The 23,041-nt window shown below is 46.7% G+C and overlaps 1 protein-coding gene across 2 annotated transcripts in view; it reads right to left on the bottom strand.

Annotated features, from left to right (window-relative positions):
* The window catches only part of SREBF2 (sterol regulatory element binding transcription factor 2), a 65,679-nt gene extending 45,598 nt beyond the window's left edge, over positions 1-20,081 (bottom strand). Inside the window, exon 1 of one of the 2 annotated variants that reach the window (XM_032416799.1) lies at positions 19,808-20,081. In XM_032416799.1, coding sequence (XP_032272690.1) covers positions 19,808-19,895 — 88 coding nt within the window. In that variant the 5' untranslated portion in view covers positions 19,896-20,081. Of the gene's footprint in view, positions 1-19,118; positions 19,686-19,807 lie in introns of those variants that run through there. The other variant, XM_032416800.1, reaches the window with a different exon arrangement.
* Positions 20,082-23,041: the final 2,960 nt, after the last annotated feature.

The following is a 23,041-nucleotide window of genomic DNA, read 5'->3' as shown; positions in this document are numbered from 1 at the left end:
AGCCAAGTGCCTCCCAAAGAAAGGGCCTGTCTGGGAGTGGAGACAGGACTGATCCATGCTGGATGGCAGTGGATGAAGTTTTAGGCGTCAGAGAGAAGGAAGGTTATTGCAGGCAAAGGAAACAGGCTAAACAAAACCACAGCCCCAGGAAATGCCCTGCAAGCAGCTGAAATGGAGAGAGCATGAAACAGAGTGGAGAGATGGAGCTGCTTATAATTAAGTTGTGAAAGGCCTTAATGGCACCCTAAGCATTTGGCTCTTATTTTGGAGGCAAGGAGAGGCACAGAAAATGTAGTGGACATTTGCCACTTTTGTTGTTTGTCCACCATCTGACCGAGCCTCCCACTGGCACCGATATTCCTTGTGGAGAACCCCCACTGGATGGTCTCAGTGGGAGGTAAGGCTTCCTGTCTGTCAGCCCAGATTCATGCAGACCCCCAACCAGGAGCATGGCTCTTGCAGAAGTGACCCAGGAAGGCAGTGGGGTCCTCACCCAGTTGCCCCTGGGCTATCCTTAGCTGAGCTCTGCTGCTGAGCCTCCCTTGGTTGGGGCCCATTTTCCAAGTTTGGCTCTGCAGCTTTTCTGGTCAGTCTGTGCGCCACTGTCCTTCCAATAAACTCTTCTGTTCAGGCTAGCCAGAGGCAGTTTCCACGGCTTATCGCCAAGACTCCTGACTAATACAGAAGCACATGGAAGCAGCGGAGGGAGGCACCAGATCAAAACTGTGTTTGAGAAAGGTAACAATAGTTACCAGGATTGTAGCCTGCAAATCCCACACATCAAGTGCCTTTCAAAAGGGCTGTTCCCTCAGCCTAGAACATGACTCCTCTCTCCTGCCCCTTTAGCTTTAAGACCTCAGCTTCCGGGGCGCCTGGGTGGCTCAGTCGTTAAGCGTCTGCCTTCGGCTCAGGTCATGATCCCGGGGTCCTGGGATCGAGTCCCGCATCGGGCTCCCCGCTCCGCGGGGGGCCTGCTTCTCCCTCTCCCACTCCCCCTGCTTGTGTTCCTGCTCTCACTGTCTCTGTCAAATAAATAAAATCTTTAAAAAAAAAAAAAAAAGACCTCAGCTTCCAAGGTACCTCCACAAGAAACCTCTGATCCCACCTCTCCACTCCTTAGGTGCCCCTCCTGGATGCCATCCCAGACCTGGGGGTTCTTAGGCACTTTGCAGTTTGAGAACCTCAGTCCTATACTGTACTCTGGCCACATTGAATCCCATGTTCCCATAACACGCCAAATTATTCCCAACTCTGGTCCCAATTCTGTCAAAAATGAACACCCTGACACTTCTCCTTTTTAAAGTTCTATTCACTCATCCTTCACATCTTGGCTCAAATGCCAAAGTCCCTGTGAAGATATTGCTAATTCCCTTCCTTAGTGCTCAAAAAACTTGGAGTTTGTCCCTCTGTTATGGCCCCTGTTGCATTTCGCTTTGTATTAGATCTGGTTGTTAGGAGGTCAGCTCCCTGAAAGGACTGTTTCACTCCTCTCTAATACCCCAAAGAGTCTAACACTGTGCTGCGAATATAGTGAATACTCATTCATACTGAATTGATTTGAACAAATTTTAAAAATTATATTAAAAATTTTAAAAATAGGGGAGGGGGTGAGAGGATGGGTTAGCCTGGTGATGGGTATTAAAGAGGGCACGTTCTGCATGGAGCACTGGGTGTTATGCACAAACAATGAATCATGGAACACTACATCAAGAACTAATGATGTAATGTATGGTGATTAACATAACAATAAAAAAATTTTAAAAAAATAAAAATTTAAAAAATAACTTCTGACCAGAGCAGGGGCTCCTAGACAGGCTTCCTGAGTCAAGGACACCTCCCACCTCATTCGCACAGGGTAGGAAAGAGTATGGCAACCCACGTTAGAAGGAACAAATTCAACTCCTAACTCCACCAGCATGGGAAACCTTGGGCAATTCATTTTATCTCTGTCTCATGTCTCATCTGCAAAATGGGAATAAAAGTCAAGCATCTACCTCACAGCACTGTCAGGAAAGCAAACGTCTCAGAAGAACTTCTGAGAAGTACAAGGCTTCACCATAAATTTCACACTTAGCAAGGAGCATTATCTCCCCGTTGCTGTGGGATGGTGAAGGCCCGAGCTGAGCAGACACCAGTTTAACAAGGCAGCTCTACATCTGGTTCGCAGACAGGAATTTACCACTGGTCCAAACCAGATTCTGAACCCAACAGACCAGTTCCACCGGCCAGATGCGGAAGCCAGATTATAAGGGTCATTTTGACACATATTCATTAGCAATTCCAAAGGGCCTAAGTAATGCAGAAAGAGCCCTGCTTTTTCAGTTTCCAAGTCGGTCAATGGTTTAGGATTAGTTTCCCCAGGGAGCCTTACCTGGAGCCCAGCCTCTGGGATCCTCCTACTCTAAAAAAACTCCACCGTGTCAACCAACCTTAACCCTTGAATCCTGTGGTCCGAAAATGGAACATTTTACCCTGCACTCTGTGACTACTCCTTTGTGTCCCGCCCACCATACCTACAAAAGCCCTTTCAAAAGGAAGAAATAAACATTCCAAAACGGTATTATAAAGAAGGCCCTTTGGTCCTAAGAGTCAACTTGCAAAGTGAAGTTCCTCTTTCATTCTCAGATACAGTCAAAAGAGAATGTCAGTTCCTGTCTTCTTCCTTTTATGTGCTTTGGTTCACTTCTTGCAGCACCTGTGACGTACACCTGCCCAGCCCCCACCTTACAGCAGAAACTAAGGCTCAGAGAAGCGCTGCAGGGGAAGTCACCGGAAGTGCAAGTGATGAGGGAACAGAAGGCTGGCTGGAGACAAAGCATAAGCCAACACCCTGCAACCTCCCCCCACCTCCCACTCCTGGGTGGGACGTGCGACATTCTTCCAGGAAGTTCCCAACTATCTTAATGTTAATGCCTTACTAGCCGGCTAAACAACCTTAACTTGACAATGGCCAGGCCTCCGGTATCCTGTGAGTCTTCTTTAACATGCAAAAATCCTTTCCCTTTTCCTTACCTTTCCCAACCCCTAGTATATAATCAGCCACCCCTCACAACCCCGGTGCAGCAGCTCTTTCTGCCCACGGGTCCTGTCCCTGTGCTTTAATAAACCACCATTTTGCACCAAAGACGTCTCAAGAATTCTTGAGTCAGCTCCGGACTCCACCCCACTGAACCTCACTAATATTCTAAAACTTCATCATATGGCGCCCGAACATGGGGCTTTGAGTCTTTACATCTGGACTCTGAGCTTCGGTGCAAAATTGGTGAGTACTTTCTCTCTTCCTTTACTCTCATTTCCGGGGTTCTTCAAGGAGTACAGTCTTACTGGAACACTTTCATGCCAATTGCTCAGGCTGCAATCCTCTAGCCGTGGCTACTCTATGGGGAGGAGAAAGCCTGCCTTTTGGCTGGAAGTTGGTACCTGGCTGGGATGGTAATAAGATCCAGAAACTTGATGCCCTTTCTTTATTCCTGTCCTTATACAAAGTTGTCTGTCTTGGGCATGGGGCAGCCACCTAAGTCACTAGGACGGCTGCCAATCTTAAGACTCCCTTGTGAGGTTTCCTCCTGACTGATCTAATGTGATCCCCTTCACATCCCTGGTCTAGCCACTTCGGGCCGCGGGGACCGCCACTGGGAGCCGGCTGAAACCAGTACCCGACTGAACTAAAACCCAACCGGGGACTGTTTCCTAGGGAAGTTGGCTGTAAAGACTACATGTGTTGGAATGTCACTTAGACCATGCTGGATTTCAATCTTTACTGTTTTCTGTCAGTGTTCCTCTACTAACTAAATTGGGTAATTTTCCTTGTAAAACTTTTCTAGCGTTTTCCATGGGTTAAAAGTGGCAGGGCAATAACACAACTTTCAGGGTATAGGACGGCACAGTATCTTAGTCCATTCACCAGGCACCCATCGGCAGCCTAGGATGCGATGGGGAAGGGGAGGGACGCCGGCATCCCTCATACAGGCCTTTTACAGCAGGAATGCCTTCACGGGAAGGCAGGATGGTGATCAATAGTGATTTTTGTTGAGGGACACCTCCGGTCGCTTTTGACACCTGGAACCTCTGACATATCCTGCACGGGATGCCACCTGGGAATCGGGGGAGGGGGAGGATTTTGGTAATGGACCTTCTTTACTTTTCTGGGAGCATGGCCTTAGCAGGCTTCTTTGGTTCCCAAGGACTCTCCTTTGGGGTGCCTTTTAACCCACTAGCAACAATTTGGATTACAAAACTTAGGAAAGGACTAAGCTCCTGTAACACTGCATGGACTCTGTGGGATCTATCCGTTAGATCTCTGCAGGAAATAGGGCACATGGACCTAGGGTAACTTCATTGCTCGTACCTAGGCCTTCATTGTTCTACACCAGGACCCCGACCTAAGGGCCTTTTGCAGAATGTGATTGCCTGATGTGTCCGCTAGTAAACCCACTCGTGACATATTGGATGATAATTATCTAAATAGGCCTCCTCCGACCAAACCCAGGTTGCCAGAGGAAACACAGGCCATTCCTAGCAAAGGGGACTCTGACTCTCTTTCTCTCTGTTCCTCCTAATAGATGTGGGGACTTCTCCCTCACTCACTTCCCGGGTTAATGGCTGTAACTGGAGCCAAATGTGGTTAGTCTCCTTCGGGAGGGGGACTTTAAGGAATATTCCGTAGCAGCTGCCAAAACTCCCTTTGTTTCGGGGAAACTCCCTGTCTTCTCTGGCCCGACAGGGACTGCCTAACCCCTCCCCCTTGTTGGCGGGGAAAACAGGGCATCTGCGCCTCTATTGGAGCTGATGAGCTCTAAAACCGGGAGCTCTTTCTCCGCCTTCTGGCAGCACTTTGTCTCTTCTGTCTCCCCCTCCCCCTTCTGTTTCCTCACCACCTTGGGGGCGGCCTGCAGGACTGGCTTCTGTACCATCCTCGGTGCCTCAGGCACCAGGGCTCCTTTTCCCTTCACTGTCAAGGAGCATGAAGAGCACGCCCTGGACCTAACACCACCCACCAGTGTCTCAGGTAAAAATTAACAATGAGGAGGATCCAGGTGGAACATAATTCAGTATTTAAACTAAGTTAAGTTTGTTGGTTTAATTAAGATAGACATGTCTTAAAAGTTATCAGCACTAAATGTGAAACTTATTCTATAGAGGTTTACTGAAGGTCAAACAAACTCGTTATTTCTGTTGCAAGTTGTTAGCAAAAAGATGACTAAAATGATGGTTAACTGTCTGTCTCATCAAAGTTTTCATAGAAGTTAAGACAGCTTTCAAAGTCTTTGGTAACCTGATACTTTAAAGTTTGCTTGAATAAATGGGATTAATTCGTTGGACATCTAGGACTTTTCCAAATAGGATAAAATGCTAAATCACTGATTACTGGACATAGGGGTTGTGTCTTTTCACTTCTTGTTGCAAAGAAACTAAAGATACTTAAATCTGTTGGTAAACATACTTGTGCTTAACTGATTCACAAATTTGCCGTCTAAAAGAATTCTGGTGTAACAGTTCACAATTGGTTCTACTTAGTCTTCACTGGAGACTAAGGTTTCTAAGAGTGCAAAACTCTGCTACATGTAATTAAGAATGATGGGAAATCTTTGGAAAGGAATTTTAGGTGTGGTCAGGATGGACTAAGATTGAAATGAATGGATTTTATTTTATTTTTATTTATTTATTTTTATTTTAAAGGTACACTGGTGTAAGACTGAAATTCTCTTCTGTTCAAAAGACAGTTTCTTGAATTGTTCATCTGCTCTGGATAAGAAAATGTAAACAAAGGTTTTTTCTCTTGTCTGTCCAGAAAACCAGTTTCTATATGTTTTTGTCATCACGTCTTCAATCACTTGGTTAAAACTTCTCAATATTAAAGGAGCTAAGTTTTGCTAACAACTATAGAACCCTACATATTTATTTGCCCTTCAAATCTCTTATTGTCATCTTGGTTAAATAAAAATATTTGTTTTGTAATGATCTGTAATCCTATTCAGGCATGTGCTATAACTTTCTAAGGTTTTAACAAACTTCCCAAGATTTAAATTGTAAATGAAGTCTCTTTAACTCATTAGGCCTTTTATTTGGTATGCTAAGTCACTCCGGAAGTACTGTTAAACAAATGATAAGCCTTAGGTAACATTTGGGTAAATGCTGTAACTAGTCTAGAGGTTATATGCAATTCCTAAAGTTTTAATGTTTTTTTTTAAAGATTTTTTTTATTTATTTATTTGACAGAGAGAGACACAGCGAGAGAGGGAACGCAAGCAAGGGGAGTGGGAGAGGGAGAAGCAGGCTTCCCGCAGAGCAGGGAGCCCGATGCGGGGCTCGATCCCAGGACCCTGGGATCATGACCTGAGCCGAAGGCAGACGCTTAACGACTGAGCCACCCAGGCGCCCCAAGTTTTAATGTTTTAATATAAGCATCATCGGGGCACCTGGGTGGCTCAGTCGTTAAGCGTCTGCCTTCGGCTCAGGTCATGATCCCAGGGTCCTGGGATCGAGCCCCGTATCGGGCTCCCTGCTCAGAGGGAAGCCTGCTTCTCCCTCTCCCACTCCCCTTGCTTGCGTTCCCTCTCTCGCTGTGTGTCTCTCTCTGTCAAATAAATAAATAAAAAAAATCTTAAAAAAAAAATATAAGCATCATCACTCGATATTCTGGCTATTGAAGTGTTATGTGTCACAGAAATAACCTGATTTCCTTGCCAGCTATATTGTAAACTCTCATCTCATCAGATCTTTAACCATGTCTATTCTGATTTTTTGTCATTTATAATTGTTCTTACTCTCTTGCAAAATGAGTTTCATCTTCAAGGAGATTCATAAAAAGGACTTTTAGGACAAATACAGGTAGGTATTCAATATCTTTAAAATCCTAAAACTAAAATGGGTAAGAATTTCCAGAACTAAAGCTGCATTCAAATTAAACAACAAATAGAAACATGGGACTAAATGAACTAAAAAGATGATTATAGTTTTGTGACTCTTGCTTGAAACATTGCTGGTTCTCTAATGTTTACTCTTCCAGACTAAGGAGACTTTCTCTTAAGATGTCAATGACTTACAGAAATGTGATAAAATACTCATTTGTAAACAAACTGAAGCACTTCACTTTTCTCTCTACCTGAACCCTCTAAAATTAAAAAGGTCTCAGTAAGTATTCTTTCATCCACAGCAATCATAGTCATTTGCATAAGTTCATATAAGAATCTGTTATCCTTGTAACAGGACACCACTGGAAACACTGGTTATTTTACCAAGCTTTTGACTGGAATGTCCTATTTGAGAGAGACATGCATAGACTCAGATATGACCAAACAGCTTTAAGGAACTAAGGTTGACTTTATCAAACCTGGAGCCCTAAAGCCCCTTGGAACTGTTGGCCTGACACCTTGCTTACAGAGTTCCCAGCAGCCTCACCAGGTGAGTAAAGAATGTCACTTCCTGGCAGGTGCAGGAACCTCAGGACACTTTGGGGATCTCCGTGAAGAGGAATTCGCCCAAATCTACAGGTATTGTAGGCATGTCTGATGGCAAGTACTTGGCTTGGCTTCTGACCGGGAGAGGCTACTGAAAGTTCAACCTAGAGATTCCTTATAAAAGTTCCAGCAAAGCAGATTCTAAAAAGATCTATATGATCAATCACTATTCTTGCTGAGCTTATGTAAATGATTAGGCCAAGTTTGTTAAAATTGGACTTCTTTTTCAAATTAGTCCTGATTTGGCTATATCTGGAAATGAGGATTATTTTAGAGAGAAAAATTATGTTTCAATGACCCACCCCTGCAGATGTTAAATCCTAGTTTTGATTATCCTTAAATGTTTGCTTACGTTAGACAACTTGAGGTAAACTTCAGAGAAATTGCCACAATAGCTCATATAGACAATCTTTGTGCTTTTTATTCTGGGGGATAATAAACGACCCCATGGGCATATGATTATTTGAACAACTGGAAAATGGGATCGATCCCCAACAATTGTATAACTCCACTAGCACCTTGACCAATTCTATGTGGCTGGGATGATAAAATCATCCCCTAAAAGCCAGAGCATATCCCACTCCATAGGGTTAACTATAGACTTGTGGAGATAATGGATGACCCCACTTTCTTTATGATTGGATTGGATGATGCACCTGGGGATGCCCTTATCTCTTGACAAGTCTAATCCCACTTGCCAGTGATTCCTTGTAATTAGGATATTAATGATTTACCTCAAACAAAAAGGGCTTCTTGGTTTTGTCTCTCATAGTTCTATTTATCCTAGAAGCCACCTCTATGGATGTACAATTGCAAACAAAGGCTTTAGCTAAGCATCCAACAGTGCTCCTGGTAAAAGGAGCCTCCAAGCTCACTTTGGGACAGTCCCTGACTGGAATGACTTCCACATCAGGTTCAGAATGTCTTAGAGACCAAAGGCCACCAATAGATGATGGGAGGCCGACTTATTAAATATCAGGCAACGCTTATAGATATGCCTGAAATAATACTTAAAACCTGTCAGACCTTAAACCCAGCTACCCTTATGCCTGGACCTGACCGTTGTACTTTTATAGGGCATAACTGTTCAGAGGTTATTGAGTTGACCAGATTTAAGACGCCTCTATTAAAACTGCGAATGACAGCTGATTTACTGATGACAACAGTTTCATGGAAAAAGGAATAAGAAAAGCTGGGTATGCCATAGTCATTCTAACTCAGACTGTTGAGGCCAGAGTTCTGTCAGCAAACACGTCTGAATTAATAGCGCCCACCTGTGCTTTGCTATTGGCAAAAGCCTTAAAAATATTTATACTGACTCCAGGGCCCCTGGGTGGCTCAGCAGGTTAAGCGCCTGCCTTTGGCTCAGGTCACGATCCTGGGGTCCTGGGATCGAGTCCTGCCCACATCAGGCTCCTTGCTCCGTGGAGAGCCTGCTTCTCCCTCTCCTATCTCTGTCTCTTAAATAAATAAAATCTAAAAAAAAAAAAAGTATTTATACTGACTCCAAATATGTCTTTCTAGTCTTACATGCCCTTGGAGTAATTTCTTTAAAGAAAAGGGGATTATTATCAAGCCATAACTCCCCAATCAAATATGGACCTGAAATTATTGCATGTTCAAAAAAATGGCCTTCCAAAATCGAGTAGCCCTTGAAATCCTGACTGCAGTTCAAGGAGGCCTAGTATTAGATGGCTGGCTCCTGGCTGCGACCCAATGGCTATGCAGCTCTAACCTGTGGCCATGGCTTCCCCCAGGCTGGATAGGCCACTGTACTCTGGGTTTTGCCTGGATGCATGGACACATTATTAAAACCTTTACCAACCCAGCTAACCCCTGAAATTTAAAACCATGGTGGACATGTTCTGTGTCTCATTGGTATAACCAGCTGGCACCCATCCTTGTACCTCTTTGAGACTGGAGAATGTTGTTTGACACATGGTCAAAGCCCTAAATGATATCCAAAACAGTATTCCTCTACTAAGTACTGAAATGACTCAAATGCATAAAGCAGTTCTACAAAATAGAATAGCACTAGATGTTTTAACTGCTGCACAAGGTAGAACTCGTGCTAGCATACAGACAGAATGCTGTGTGTACAGTCCCGATGACCACAAAAGACTTCTGGGTTTCTACCTGACATGAATACTCAAATTGGTCCTTTAAATGATCTCTTTCCTTTAGTGATTGCTTTAAACTCCTGGACTGCAAGAAAATTATCAAAGGTCAACTATCAAAGATCTTTTATTCAGACTCCTCTTTCTCATTATAATATTAACCTTATGTTGTTGTCATTTCTGGTGTCTCCGTGCCTAGCGTCAAAAGACTCCTTCACTGCCATAACTTCCAGCTAACAGATGATCCTTTCTACTCAGGGAGGTTCGCATATGTTGACTGTGTTGGATTCAGCTGCCTCCCTCTTTTGTAACTCCTCTAAACATTCCCCAACTGACCAATACTGACCCATAGGTAGGGACATCTCTATTCCCCTGTTCAGCAGGAAGACATTACGGAAGATGAGACCTTCCACCTTCAACAACCTTAAAGACTTAAGGGTCAAAATTGTTCAGGGGGGAATGATGAGGGAACAGAAGGCTGGCTGGAGACAAAGCATAAGCCAACACCCTGCAACCTCCCCCCACCTCCCACTCCTGGGTGGGACGTGTGACATTGTTCCAGGAAGTTCCCAACTATCTTAATGTTAATGCCTTACTAGCGGGGTAAACAACCTTAACTTGACAATGGCCAGGCCTCCAGTATCCTGTGAGTCTTCTTTAACACACAAAAATCCTTCTGAAACCTCCCTTTCCTTACCTTTCCCAACCCCATAGTATATAATACTATGTATATACATAGTATATAATCCTTACCTTTATGTAGTAATACATAGTATATAATCCTTACCTTTCCCAACCACTAGTATATAATCAGCCACCCCTCACAACCCTGGTGCAGCAGCTCTTTCTGCCCATGGGTCCTGTCCCTGTGCTTTAATAAACCACCATTTTGCACCAAAGATGTCTCAAGAATTCTTTCTTAGTCATCAGCTCCGGACTCCACCCCACTAAAGCTCACTTATATTCTAAAACTTCATCACAAGCACAGAGCAGACCCCTCTTGATAAACACATGTCCCTAAGTGTGTACCTGAGCAGAGGATCCAGGGTCTCTCTGGCCTTCACCCACCACACCAGCTCGTGTTTGCAACCTGGAAGCTCACTTACATCAGACGGAGATGTAGCACAAGACACAGGAAAAGTACACGAGTTTGGATTTAGACATGCCTGGAGTGAGGTCACCATTCTACCACTGAGTAGTTGTGTGATCTAGGCCTCAGTTTCTTGTCTGTAGCATACCACAGAATTGGGAGGAAGGATTAAAAGCAAAAACACATCAGGAGACAACATATGTAAAGGGCCATATACACTGCGTGAGGGCAGGGTCCTTGCTTACCTGGCCAGTGCTGTACCCAGAGCCCAGCACAACACAGGCCCTATGTTAAGGTCTCAACTGCAGGCCTGCCTAGACACAGTGAAGGATAGAAAAGTAGAGGCGACTGCAGGGACAGTCAATAACTAATAAAAAGACGAGTCACATTCTCCTAGAGAACACCAGTGACTTTTAAAGTTCAAAGGTAGGGGCGCCTGGGTGGCTCAGTTGTTAAGTGACTGCCTTGGATCAGATCATGATCCCAGGGTCCTGGGATCGAGCCCCGCATGGGGCTCCCTGCTCTGCAGAAGCCTGCTTCTCCCTCTACCACTCCCCCTGCTTGTATTCCCTCTCTCGCTCTCTCTCTGTCAAATAAATAAAATAAAATCTTTAAAAGAAAAATAATAAAGTTCAAAGGTAGGTATTATGAGAACTGAGCTATTCGTAACAAAGGGTGCTCCCTAAAATGTCCGCCGATTTTGGTGAAAAGTAGTCTTAAGAGAATTACAGTGAAAGGAAGCAACTTCCAGAACACCATTTATAGTGATGGAAAGCCCCCAAATTTTTCTCTAAGAGGACACACTGAAATTTCAGGGCAGCAAGGGCTGCCACCATGAAGCTACATGAAAGAGAGCCCAGACAGAGAAGAGAGTCCCAACAAAACAATGTAAAACAAGAAATCATTTTTCAAGTCCCCAGAGCTGAAAATAAGGAACTGCTGTACATTAAGGAGCATTTTTTTTAAGTAGGCTCCATGCTGGGCATGGAGCCCAACGTGGGGCCCAAACCTACAACCCTGAGATCAAGACCCGAGCTGAGACCAAGAGTTGGACACTCAACAGCCTGAGCCACCCAGGTGCCCCAAGGAGCAATTTTAAAAGTAAAGAGAGCAAGCGAACCAGATGAAGGATCACTCAAAGAAACCCAAAGTGGCAGAGGTCACAAGCACGAGGGTCCTGGGCCAGCAAAGGGAACATCTGAGGCACGGGAGGGGATCATTCAGAAAGCTGGTCACTAGCCATGGACTGTCCAGGGGTCTCGAATACAGAAAAGTCAACGAGGCACTGGGAGGCCCGGACAGAGGGATCGGTACATGTGTACTGCCGGGGGCTGAGGGAGTGGCGTGAGCTCTGAAACAGCACACGTGTGGCAAAGACAGGCAGAATAAAGGGACCAGAGTTCTGGACTCTGCAGGGACACCGAGGGGAAACAGGCCCTCTTCTACACACTGGTGGTGGTGTAAGTTGGTACATCCACTGTGGACAGCAGTTTCCTAGGATTTCTCAAAACCCCAAATGCACAGGGCCAGAACAGAATGGTAGTTCCTGCCCCTTCCTTTTATGTTTTACATCACTTGATTCTGTGGCATCTATGAGGTCTCCCCATCCCCACGTGGACCCAGCAATCCCACTTCTGATCATTTATCCCACACTCACACCTGCACGTGTGTGAAATTATGAATTTACAAAGCTAGTTACTGTAGCATTGTTTTGGGTTTTTTGATTTTTCTTTTTTTAAGTAGGCTCCACACCCAGCGTGGAGCCCAACTCGGAGCTTGAACTCAAAACCCTGAGATCAAGACCTGTGACATCAAGAAATGATGCTTAACCAACAGAGCCACCCAGGTGCCCCGCATGGTCTTTTTTTTTTAAAGATTTTATTTATCTATTTGACAGAGAGAGACACAGCAAGAGAGGGAACACAAGCAGGGGGAGTGCGAGAGGGAGAGGGAGAAGGCTTCCCGCGGAACAGGGAGCCCAACGCGGGGCTCGATCCTAGGACCCTGGGATCATGACCTGAGCCAAAGGCAGACGCTCAACGACTGAGCCACCCAGACGCCCCCGGCATTGTCTTTAATAGCAGGACTGGAAACACCCTCAAATGTCCATCAAAAGGGACCGGATGAATGTGTTACTGTGCATCCATGCAATGGAAAACCATGCAGCAATGAAGAGTGGAAAGATCTCTAATACACAGTTAAGTAAAAAAAAAACAAATGCAGGGTGCAGAAGAACAAAGCTTGTTGCATGCTACCTATTTGTGCGGAGATAAAAAGGGGAGCAAATATTAAAATCCACACCTATCTGCTTATATTTGCATTAAGGAAGTTTTGAAGAAGGTAAAAGAAACTACAGAATGAATTACTTGCAAGGAGGCGGAGCTGGTGGGTGCTAAGCAGATGGGGGCAGGGCTGAGAGCACAACTTTTCACAGTCCCCTCTCACATGTTTTTATTTCGCCATATGAACACATTGCCTTTTTGAAGAAATACAAATATTTTCCAATCAGCACAGTAATTAGAGTAATGTAGAGCATTGGAGAGTTTCCAAACTGGAAGGGCCACGGCTGGTAGTGTGAAGGAGCTGTAACCCACCTCATGATGTAGAGTCCTCTTTGGGAAACACGCACCAAGCAACTGACTCCAAAGTGACTTGCTCCTACGTGTTCAGAACAATAGTATTTATGTTGATGAAAAGCTGCAAATGATGCAAATGTTCCACGGGACGTGGATATGTAAGGGCCTGCCTATTCAGGTGGATTACCCCGGGTTATTCAACACCTAGCAACCGGGATGTGAAAATGTAACAATTTGTGCACACATTAATAATAAAGTTCAGACAGAATCCAGAGGATACAGATAATTTGATAGTCAGAAAGCCCTTTTTGAATCAAGTTAAGAACTTTTTAAATTATGAATTGGAGGAAAGAAAAGATCCAGTGGAGACAGACACACAAAGTATATTTTTTTAAATGCCAATACATGAGCTGAGTAGGAGAACGACAGAAAAGACTGTTCAATAACATTAGACCAAAGGCCTAGGTGTGAATGCAGAACAGTGTTTGTCAAGGGCAGAGCCAAACAGATCTGGGGAGGAGGAGAAACCCAAGGAGACTGGTTCAGTGGTCTGAGCAATCCCAGAAAACTTTATGTCCTAGGAAATGGAACTAGATGAGATCAGGAGCTAAAATCAGGTAGAAAATAAATAAGCTGTGAGCAAACAGTAGCTCATTCTACCCAAACATTAGCAACAGTGATATATATTCAAGTGTCAAAACAAAGTTTATGTCTTGAAAAAGATCTACACATGGGTAAAAAGTCTGTGCTTCACCTCACTGAGCAGTTTCCCCAAACATGACTCACTGGAGAAACGTGTAGTCGGTTTCCACCCCTCTCCGCACCTCAGCCTCCCAGTGGTGTGCTGGCCACACCCTCCCAACACTCAACCCTGGCTCATCAGGTTGGCCACTCCAAACTCCCCATGGATGTGGACACCTGGCGGTGGGCCCACACAACACCCCGAGCCTGAAGTGCTATCCTTGTCAGACACACCTTTACAGAGAACCTCTTCAGGGCTAGGTAGTGTTGTGGTCTCTGCCAAAGATGGAGCTGGCTGCAGGGAGACAGACAGCAGAGGACCAGGCAGCGCTACCCAAAGGCTCAGGAACTTGGAAGTGCCTCCGCAGGCTGGGGCTTGGGGTGGGCTACCAGCAGGAGGAGTGCATGAATGCACGTGTCTGACAGAGGGAGCCCTCCAGAGCCCCCCAAGTAGGTACAGTGACTGACAGTTCGGTCCCATCAGTGTATATCACCATGGAATTCAGAACACCAAGGATAAAGAGCCTACAAACTTCCAGAAGTGAAAACAGGTGGCACAAAAGGATCAGGAACCAAATGATACCTCATTTCTCAACTACCAGAAGCTAGAAGACAATTAGGCAATGCCTCCAAACTTCTGATACAAAATTATGTCCAACCTAAAATTCTAAACTCACCCAAACTATCAAACTGGCGTGAGGTTAGAATGAAGATATTTTAAGACAGACAAGGCCCCCCCACCCTAAATTTACCTCTAATGTACCCTTTCTCAGGAAGCTACCAGAGGATGTGCTCCATCAAAACTAGGGAGTAAAAAACACAAAAACTAGGGAACAGGGGCTTCAATATCACCCCCCCCCCCACAGCGTAATGGCTAAAGTAATCCCACAAGTGTGGGACAGCAGAGCCAGACAAACATCAGATGGGGCAAAAAGAGGGAGGGCTTCAGAAGAGATGGCAACAAGGGGGATAAAAGCAACTACCACCCTATTGAGAGTTTCTGTCACAAGAATTAGGGCTGAATTCATTGCCAGAACATGGAAAGTAAGCAAGTGAATAACTGGTGCTATTATAAGTCCGAGGAAAAATACAAACCCAAGAGAAATGAAAACCTCCACCCAAACAAAGGCTTGTACACAAATGTTCTTGGCTGCTTCATTTATAACAGCCAAAAAGTGGAAACAACCTAGATGTCTATCAGCTGATACACGGATAAATAAAACATGATGTCTCCACCCAAGGAAACACTACGCTACAACACAGACGAACCTCAACACTATGCTAAGTGACGGAAGCCACACATTGTATGATGCCATTCAGGTGAAGTGTTCAGAATAGGGCAAATCCACAAAAACAGAAAGTAAATGAGCTCACTGAAAAGTTTCTTCAACCTTCTCCAAAGAAAACAGCTGCTTCTACTTGCCATCACCCACTCAGTCCTGACTTTTTTCTGGCTTATCTAGACTTGGACCCCTTCACCTGACTGCTCTGTCCAATGTCGACCTCCTAATTGCCAAATCCCATGACTCCTTTCATGGCCTTGTCATCCTTGCTGTCCTCTGCACCACTATTCCCATCATCCACCAACCCACTCCTTGAAAAGCTCTCCTTCCCTTAGTTTTTATTACACTTTCCTCAAATGATCTGACCTCCCAGTTCTATCTTCTCTCACCTCTAGCCTCAACTCCAGTGACTACTCCTCAATCTCCATCCCCAGTTTTGACCTTCTCCCCAGTACTGGCCTCTGATTTCCTAGTGAATGACGCCCCCTCCCCCCACAGCCACCAGCACCTCAATTTCTGCCCAGTTGAAGACAAATGTTTATCATCCCCCCAAACCAGCTCTTCCTGCTGGCTTCTGAACTTGCCCAGTGCCCCAGGATCAAAGCTATGATGGGATCTTAGAATTCCACCTCTGCTCTGCCTTCAGGGTGAGGCCTTCCGCTGAGGCCCCATCCTGTTATGTCCACCATCTTGCACGATGGCCACTTCCTATCCCAACCCCATCACCCTCTTAGTATCATCATCCCACACCCAGATGCCCACATTTCCCTCCTAACTGGTCTCCCTGACTCCAATCTTCCTTGCCCATCACCACACTTAAATTTTCTTAAAATCTGTGACTAATGTGTCATCACTCTACTTAAAAATCCTCAGCAGTTCCCTGTACATTCCACAAAACATGTGCATTAGGTATGAAGACTTTCCAGTTTGGCTCCAACTCACCTTTCAGACCTTATCTTCTAACGTTTCCTTACACACACACCATAGAGTCCAAGAACTCACTAGTAATCTTTTATCTCTAAGGCAGCTTGATCCTCCTCTGCCATGTGCTTGTCATGCTGATTCTGCCACCCACCCTTCTGGGTCTCATGAGAAGGACACCTCCGTCCCTGTGCCTTTCCTGATCCCAGTGGAAAAATATCTCACCTTTCTGCCTTTCCAGAAGACCTGGTTTATCACAATACATGAGGCACTTTCTCATAACACAGCTATCTGCCACAAAAGAAAGTGCTCTAGACATTCTATCAGCAGGGGCCTGGGGGCCTGGGACAACAGAGCATCCTGGAGTGGAACAAGGCTCTGGAGATCAACTAACACAACAGGTTTCTTTGTTGGCCTTACAGTATGTTTCTTTAAAAAAAACAAAAACAAAAACCACTTTGAAGCAACATTTAAAAATGTGGCTATTTCACGTAAAAATCCTGACTTGGGCATCCCTTGAAAAAGAGACAACAGATCTCACTTCCAAGAGGCCTCCCTTGCCTACCCAGTCTAAATTAGTCTGCCCTGGTCATTCTCTATAACATGGGTCCATTTTATTTTCTTCATGTGTCCTGCCAGAAGTGTTCATTTCAGTTATTTGTTCAGCTTGTGTTTCCTGTGTATGTCTTATTCAAAGCTATCCTCTGCACTCTGTCCATCAAAGGGGTACTGAGAAGCCACCTAAGAGATGTGCTGAATAAATGGATGGATGTGGCCTCCTTGGACTCACATCCTCGAAGGGCACTCATGGATTATAGCAAGAATGATATTGCCCAGTGAAGCATTCTTGCCCACCTAGACTTCCTGGAGGCAGGCATGAGAGCTCCAGGTTGCAAGTACCAGCCCCCATCACACACACAAAGTAAGTATATGTATTCACACTCAGTCTCTTCTTCCTTACCTGACTGGCTCCTAGAAGCAACTGATCTAACCCAACCCTAGGGGCTGTGTCTATTACAACTTAGAATCCTTCCCAGCCCAAGGTCACTGGATTCATTCAGGCATTCCACAAATATTTAGTTCTAAGTGCAAGAACTACAGCATGAAAGAAAGAAAAGGACCTGGCCCTCATGGAGCTGACATTCTGGAGGGGGAATGGACGTGTAAGGATACAGGGATGTTTGTAACTGCAGACCACTTGCCTTCAGCCTACCCAACCCTTCTTGTGCTCCAAGATCCCGGTCAAAGGCTACCTCCTTGGAGTGGTCTTCCTGGTATGGCAGTCTTTACCAAGCTCCTTCAATTTTGACTTTCACTTACTGCTCTGAGCAACTATTAAAACAACTGAGCAACTAAGAAAATAAAATAAAATAAAATAGCTCCAGACTAATTTAGACTGGGTAGGCAAGGGAGGCCTCTTGGAAGTGAGATCTGTGTCTCTTTTTCAAGGGATGCCCAAGTCAGGATTTTTACGTGAAATAGCCACATTTTAAAATGTTGGCTCAAAGTGTTTTTTGTTTGTTTTTTTTAAAAGAAACATACTGTAAGGCCAACAAAGAAACCTGTTGTGTTAGTTGATCTCCAGGGCCTTGTTCCACTCCAGGATGCTCTGTTGTCCTATTCTAAGCTATTCTGTACTCAGCATTACAGTTTTATTGTTATTCATCTTAAGTTCCATGAGGCCAAAAATTCTCTTTCCTATCTTTCATGTTCCCTACAGCTCAGAAACCAGAGCTGGCACTTAAATGCTTGTTGACCAATTGAAGACAGGGAGTCATTTTTTCCCAAATCTGGTATGGGGACCTGTGAAGCCATTAAACCACTATGGTAGTTTCCAGAATGTATATTTTACTCAGAAATCTACAGGGGAAAGGCTAATACTTAACCACTAGGAAATTTAACACATTACAAATTAAGATAAATAAGAATCAGTTATGGAATGAGAAGGCAAAATGCACATGAATTTCTTCTTGTGAGCTGGCTGGTAGGCTGCCTCAGACTTACTTCTTACTGGCTAGGTAACCTTGGGTAAGTTAATGAACCACCTTGAACCTCTGTTTCAGGATCTACAAACGGAGATGAGAGTAGTATAACAGACGTTATCTACTTGATGAAACTGTTGTTAAGGATTGAGAACATTAATGTGTATGAGTGCTTAACATGGTGCCTGCCACATAAATGCTCAAAACATGTTAGCTGCCCTTGTTAAGTTCCAGGAAGCTTTCTTCTCCATTTGTTAACACATCTCTGTATTTAGGAGCACTTAGTGGAAAAATCTGTGGTTAGACCTGGGGCTTCAATTAAGGGTCTTAGCTCACTGCCAGGATGACCAAAAACAGAAGGCAAGGACAAGCCAAGGGGTTAAACGTCACAGAAGCAAAATGAGAAAGAGATCCTTTTCAATTAGCTGCTGCCACTTATCTTTTCCTCTAGAAGAGAATCTTCCGCTGCCTCAGTGTCTTCATCTGTACAATGGGGATGGAGCCGCCCTTTCTGCCTACAAGGCCGTAATGAAAGCCTGGACATGACTGCACTTTATAAACTCAAGAGCACAATGCACTTGAGTTAGTGCTTAAGAGCATGGGTTCTGGGCAATCTAAGGTGAGTGACCTTAGACAAGCAAACATCTGGCCTCAGTCTCCCATGGGACTGTAGTGAGAAGTAAGTGAAACAACGTAAAGAATTTGGGGACTAGAACATCAGAAGAGCCCAACTCCTGAGAGTTACTATTATGGTTATTAACCTGTTCATTGGATTCCTCACCCCCAAGGGTCAGGTGAAAGCCTGATATAGTGACACAAACACTAGCCCAGGAAATGGGCTCTGTAACCAGCTGGTTGACCTTGGGCAAGGGGCTGACCCTCTCCAAACTTTGGATTCCCATGGTCACAAAATGAGAACACTGCAAGACAGAATCCCTGGGCTCCTACCAGCTCTTCCACTCCGCTGTTAAGGTCGCCGGAACAAAGGCTACCCGCTCCCCAGCCTGTCCCCGAAGGGCCACAACTCAAAATTCTCGCTGCTCAAATCCCTTTGCAACGCGACAGCAGGAGCGCCCGGGTCTCCATTCCCGAGAGAAGCGTCCACACTCCGCCGCCACCGCTCGCTTCATCAGCAACTTGCTTCCGCAGCCGCTCCCTGCCCAAAGTTTCCCTGAGCGCCGGGAGACCCGGCCCCGGGTCAACCCCGGGAAGACCAGAGATGAGAGCGCAGAGCCTGGGGACCCCGTTTCGGTGATCCCAAAGCCGCCTCCGCAGCCGGGGGGGAGTGACAGGTGCGATGCGGAGCCGTGAGCGACGGGAGAGCGGGACCCGGACGGCTCGTGCAGGCGCGCGAGGGAGGCGGCGGCCGCGCGCTCTCCTCAGCCCGCTCCCGCAGGACACTTCGACGCCCCCGGCTCCGCGCTCCGGCCCCAGGACCCCTGCTCCGCTTCCGGACACGCGGCGCCGCAGAACCGCAGCGCTGTAAAGGGATGGGTTCCGCCGGGCCGACCGCGCGTGCTGATTCTTCCCGCGCTAACCAGGGCTGCGGGGGGGTGGGCGCACGCGCACCCGCGCGCTGCCGTAACCCCTTCCTCCCCGCGCGCCCCCGCACTCCCACCCACCCACCCACCACTCACCATCGATGTCCCCCAGGGTCAGCTCGTCGCCCAGCTCTGTGAGCGTCTCCATGGTCTCCAGACCGCCCAGCTCGCCGCTCTCGTCCATCGCCCGGCTCGGCGCGAAGGCCCCCGTACCGTCCCGCTCAGGGAGACGCGGGGGCGGTGCCGCCGCCACCGCCCATGACACCCGACAGCCTCCTCCCGGTACCGCCTCACCGGCCGGTGCCAGCTTCCGCCATGTTTGCGCCGCGCGGGAGGGGCGGGGCGGGATTTCCCCCGCCCCAACCCGCGCCCCCTGCGGCCCCGCCCTCAGGCCGCGCGCCCCCTTGTTTGTTGTCAATGGGACCAGGCTCTTCGTGGCCAATCAGCGCGCGAAGCGGCGCGTGGGGTGATGGCGCGTCATCGATCAGCAGCTTAGATTTGCATATCGAGGCCCCACCCCTTGCGGGCTCTTAGCGAATGCGAAGAGAGGCCTCCGGGTCCTCAGCCCAACCTTCCTCCCCAGGCTTAAAGGCGCCGCTCCTTTTTCCGTTGGGTCGGCCTCTACAAGTTATTCCATCCACCGGCTGGGGGTTGAAGGGTTAACACTCTCCGCCCCCGCTTGCTGGTCGCCCCCGGAGCGAGCTGTGAGCACATTACGTCATCTTCCCAGCTGCTCCCCCGCCCGGCCTGCCTGGGAGAGCGGGTAGAATCAAACCTGGCCCCCCAACACTGGGGCCCGGAGGAATCTGGATCATTCAAGTCGCGTTCCTCGCAAGCCCCTTACAAAGGCAGAAATGGAGGCTCGGCGCGGGCCGCGAACTGTCCCGAGGGCGGAGTACATTTTACAACCTCTCCGCCTTTGCACCTGTCGCAACCACGCGCCAACTCCGACGGTCCTCACCCAGGGTACCTCAGAACAGCCTGCATTTTTTAAAAGCAATGCTAGTGCCCGAGACCACCACAGGCCTCCTGGGGTGTGTGTGACCCGGGCAGGAGCATTTTCACAGTGCCGCAGAGATTCTGACGCGCATCCCGCCCGCAGATACCCACTCCTTCAAGCACCTCCTTGCCCCATCTTGCAACTGGTCACGATGTAAACAAATGTGCAGACTAATAGGAATTTATCCTATAGAATAAAAGTATGAGCGCTCGAACAAGTGCACAAATATGGAAGTTCAGAGACGTTCACCACAAAGTCCTCCGTAACTGGGACAAATTGGGAAGCCCAATAAAGGAGTGGATGAACAAATTACATACACACAATGGGATGCCATGGCATCATTAAAGATTAGGTACATAAACGTCTGTCTATTGACAACGACTCTCACAATATATTGTTAAAAAGGGAAAGTATGTTTCCTAAGAGAGAGCACACAGGCCACGTGGAGCCAGACATGGATCCACTTAGGCAGTGTGACCTCCGGCTGCCTGAGTAACTGCTCTAAACCTGTTTTAAAATCTCTAAAATGCAGGGAGAATAATGCCCTCTCAGAGTTTTGAAGATTAAATGAAATCATTTGCACATTCATTTGAAGTATTTATTGAACATCTCTGACAGGCAAAAAAGAGGCAGTTCCTGCCCTCTGAGCTTCCAGTAGTGAAGAGAACAGACATTAAACAAAGGTAAAAAGCAGACAAAGGTACAAGTAATCAAGGGAAAGTACTGGGTGTGATGCAACTAACAAAGGAATGGAGACATTTAAGATGAAACCTAAAATTCTTTTTTTTTTTTAAGATTTTATTTATTTATTTGACAGAGAGATAGAGAGAGAGAACAAGTAGGCAGAGAGGCAGGCAGAGGGAGAGGGAGAAGCAGGCTCCCCGCCAAGCAGGGAGCCTGATGCGGGGCTTGATCCCGGAGACCCTGGGATCATGACCTGAGCCGAAGGCAGCTGCTTAACCAACTGAGCCACCCAGGCGCCCCGAAACCTAAAATTCTTAAGAATCATGTCTGGTGTAGGCCGGGGAACAGATGACATGGACAAAGGCCCTGAGGCAGGAGGAGCTGCTGCCAGCCAGCACTTGGCATAAGGCCTGACATATAGGATGTGCCCATACACGATAGCTATGGTAATTGAAAAAACAGGGATCTGTGTGTTCACATTAAGGGCTAAAAGGCTGGAAGGCCCAACAGCTGAGTGTCAGTCATGATTACAGAGTTGTTGGATTTAGGGTGAATTTTATTTTCTTCTTGGTATTTCAGTCTTGTTTAAATTACTTCTTATAATGAACATGTACAACATAAGAAAAAACAGTGACTTATTTTGGGGGGAAAAAGGACAAGAATGTTTCGTTGTTTACATGCAGACTACACCCACTAGTCTCACCCTGAAACAAAACCAAACCCTGCTGCTCTGCTTGGAACCAGGCATTGACTTGGGCAGTGCCACCTTCGACTGTGCCTCTCACGGGGCTCCCCACACTGAGGGGTGACTGCTGGCCTGCCATAACTCACTTTGGTCCAGTGCTCTCCCAACCCAGAGCCTCAGTAACCCCCTGCAGAGGGCTGCCTGAGCAGCAGGTCAGGTAAGTGGGCACGGCACCTCTCACTCTGCGCTGTCCCCACAACTCCCCTCTGGACCTGCCCAGAGGCTGCGGTGCTAACAAAGTGGCCCAAGGGGGCACAAACGAAGGCTCAGTAGAAACTGCAGAAGAAAGCTAGCTGCACCACACCCAGCCTCAGCAAATCACTGGCATTCTCCCTATGGCCCTGCATCCCAACTCATTGAACATCTCTTCCAGTTGGCACCTTGCCCTGGCTGGGAGAACAGAGACTGGCTCTCATGGCTGGAGCAGCCTTAGCCAAGTCACTCCTCAGGACCTGGGTTCTTCACCTGGAAAGGGAGGGACAGACAACCACATATCCAGAGATCTACCACAGATTGGGCAATTACTACAGGTCAGAGAAGTGAGCTTTGAATATGCTTTTTCATTTACTACCTTTGATGCCTCCCTTTTTAGGCCTCTGCTCACAGTGCCTGTCACCTTCTCCCCCCCCCCCCAGTCTTGCAGGATTTGTTACTTCCTCCAGGATTAGGCAAGAAGGTGTACCCCATGGTTTGACACAGAGATTAAGCTTGGGGATGGGAAACAAGTTTGCTTTTGGATAAGCTGAAACATAAGGACTGAGGGTTATCAGTGGCAAGAGGGCAGGTGCCATCGGCTTTGGGATCTCAGAGGATGCAGCTGCCAAGAAGAGAAGAGTAGAGAGGAGACTAGGCTTAAAAAAAAAAAATTGCTTCGGGGGCACCTGGGTGGCTCAGTCAGTTA

This window comes from Phoca vitulina, unplaced genomic scaffold (assembly GCF_004348235.1).
Source record: "Phoca vitulina isolate PV1807 unplaced genomic scaffold, GSC_HSeal_1.0 scaffold19, whole genome shotgun sequence".
Taxonomy (NCBI): domain Eukaryota; kingdom Metazoa; phylum Chordata; class Mammalia; order Carnivora; family Phocidae; genus Phoca; species Phoca vitulina.
Note: the sequence above shows the minus strand (reverse complement) of the source record. Positions and strands in the feature narration are given on the sequence as shown.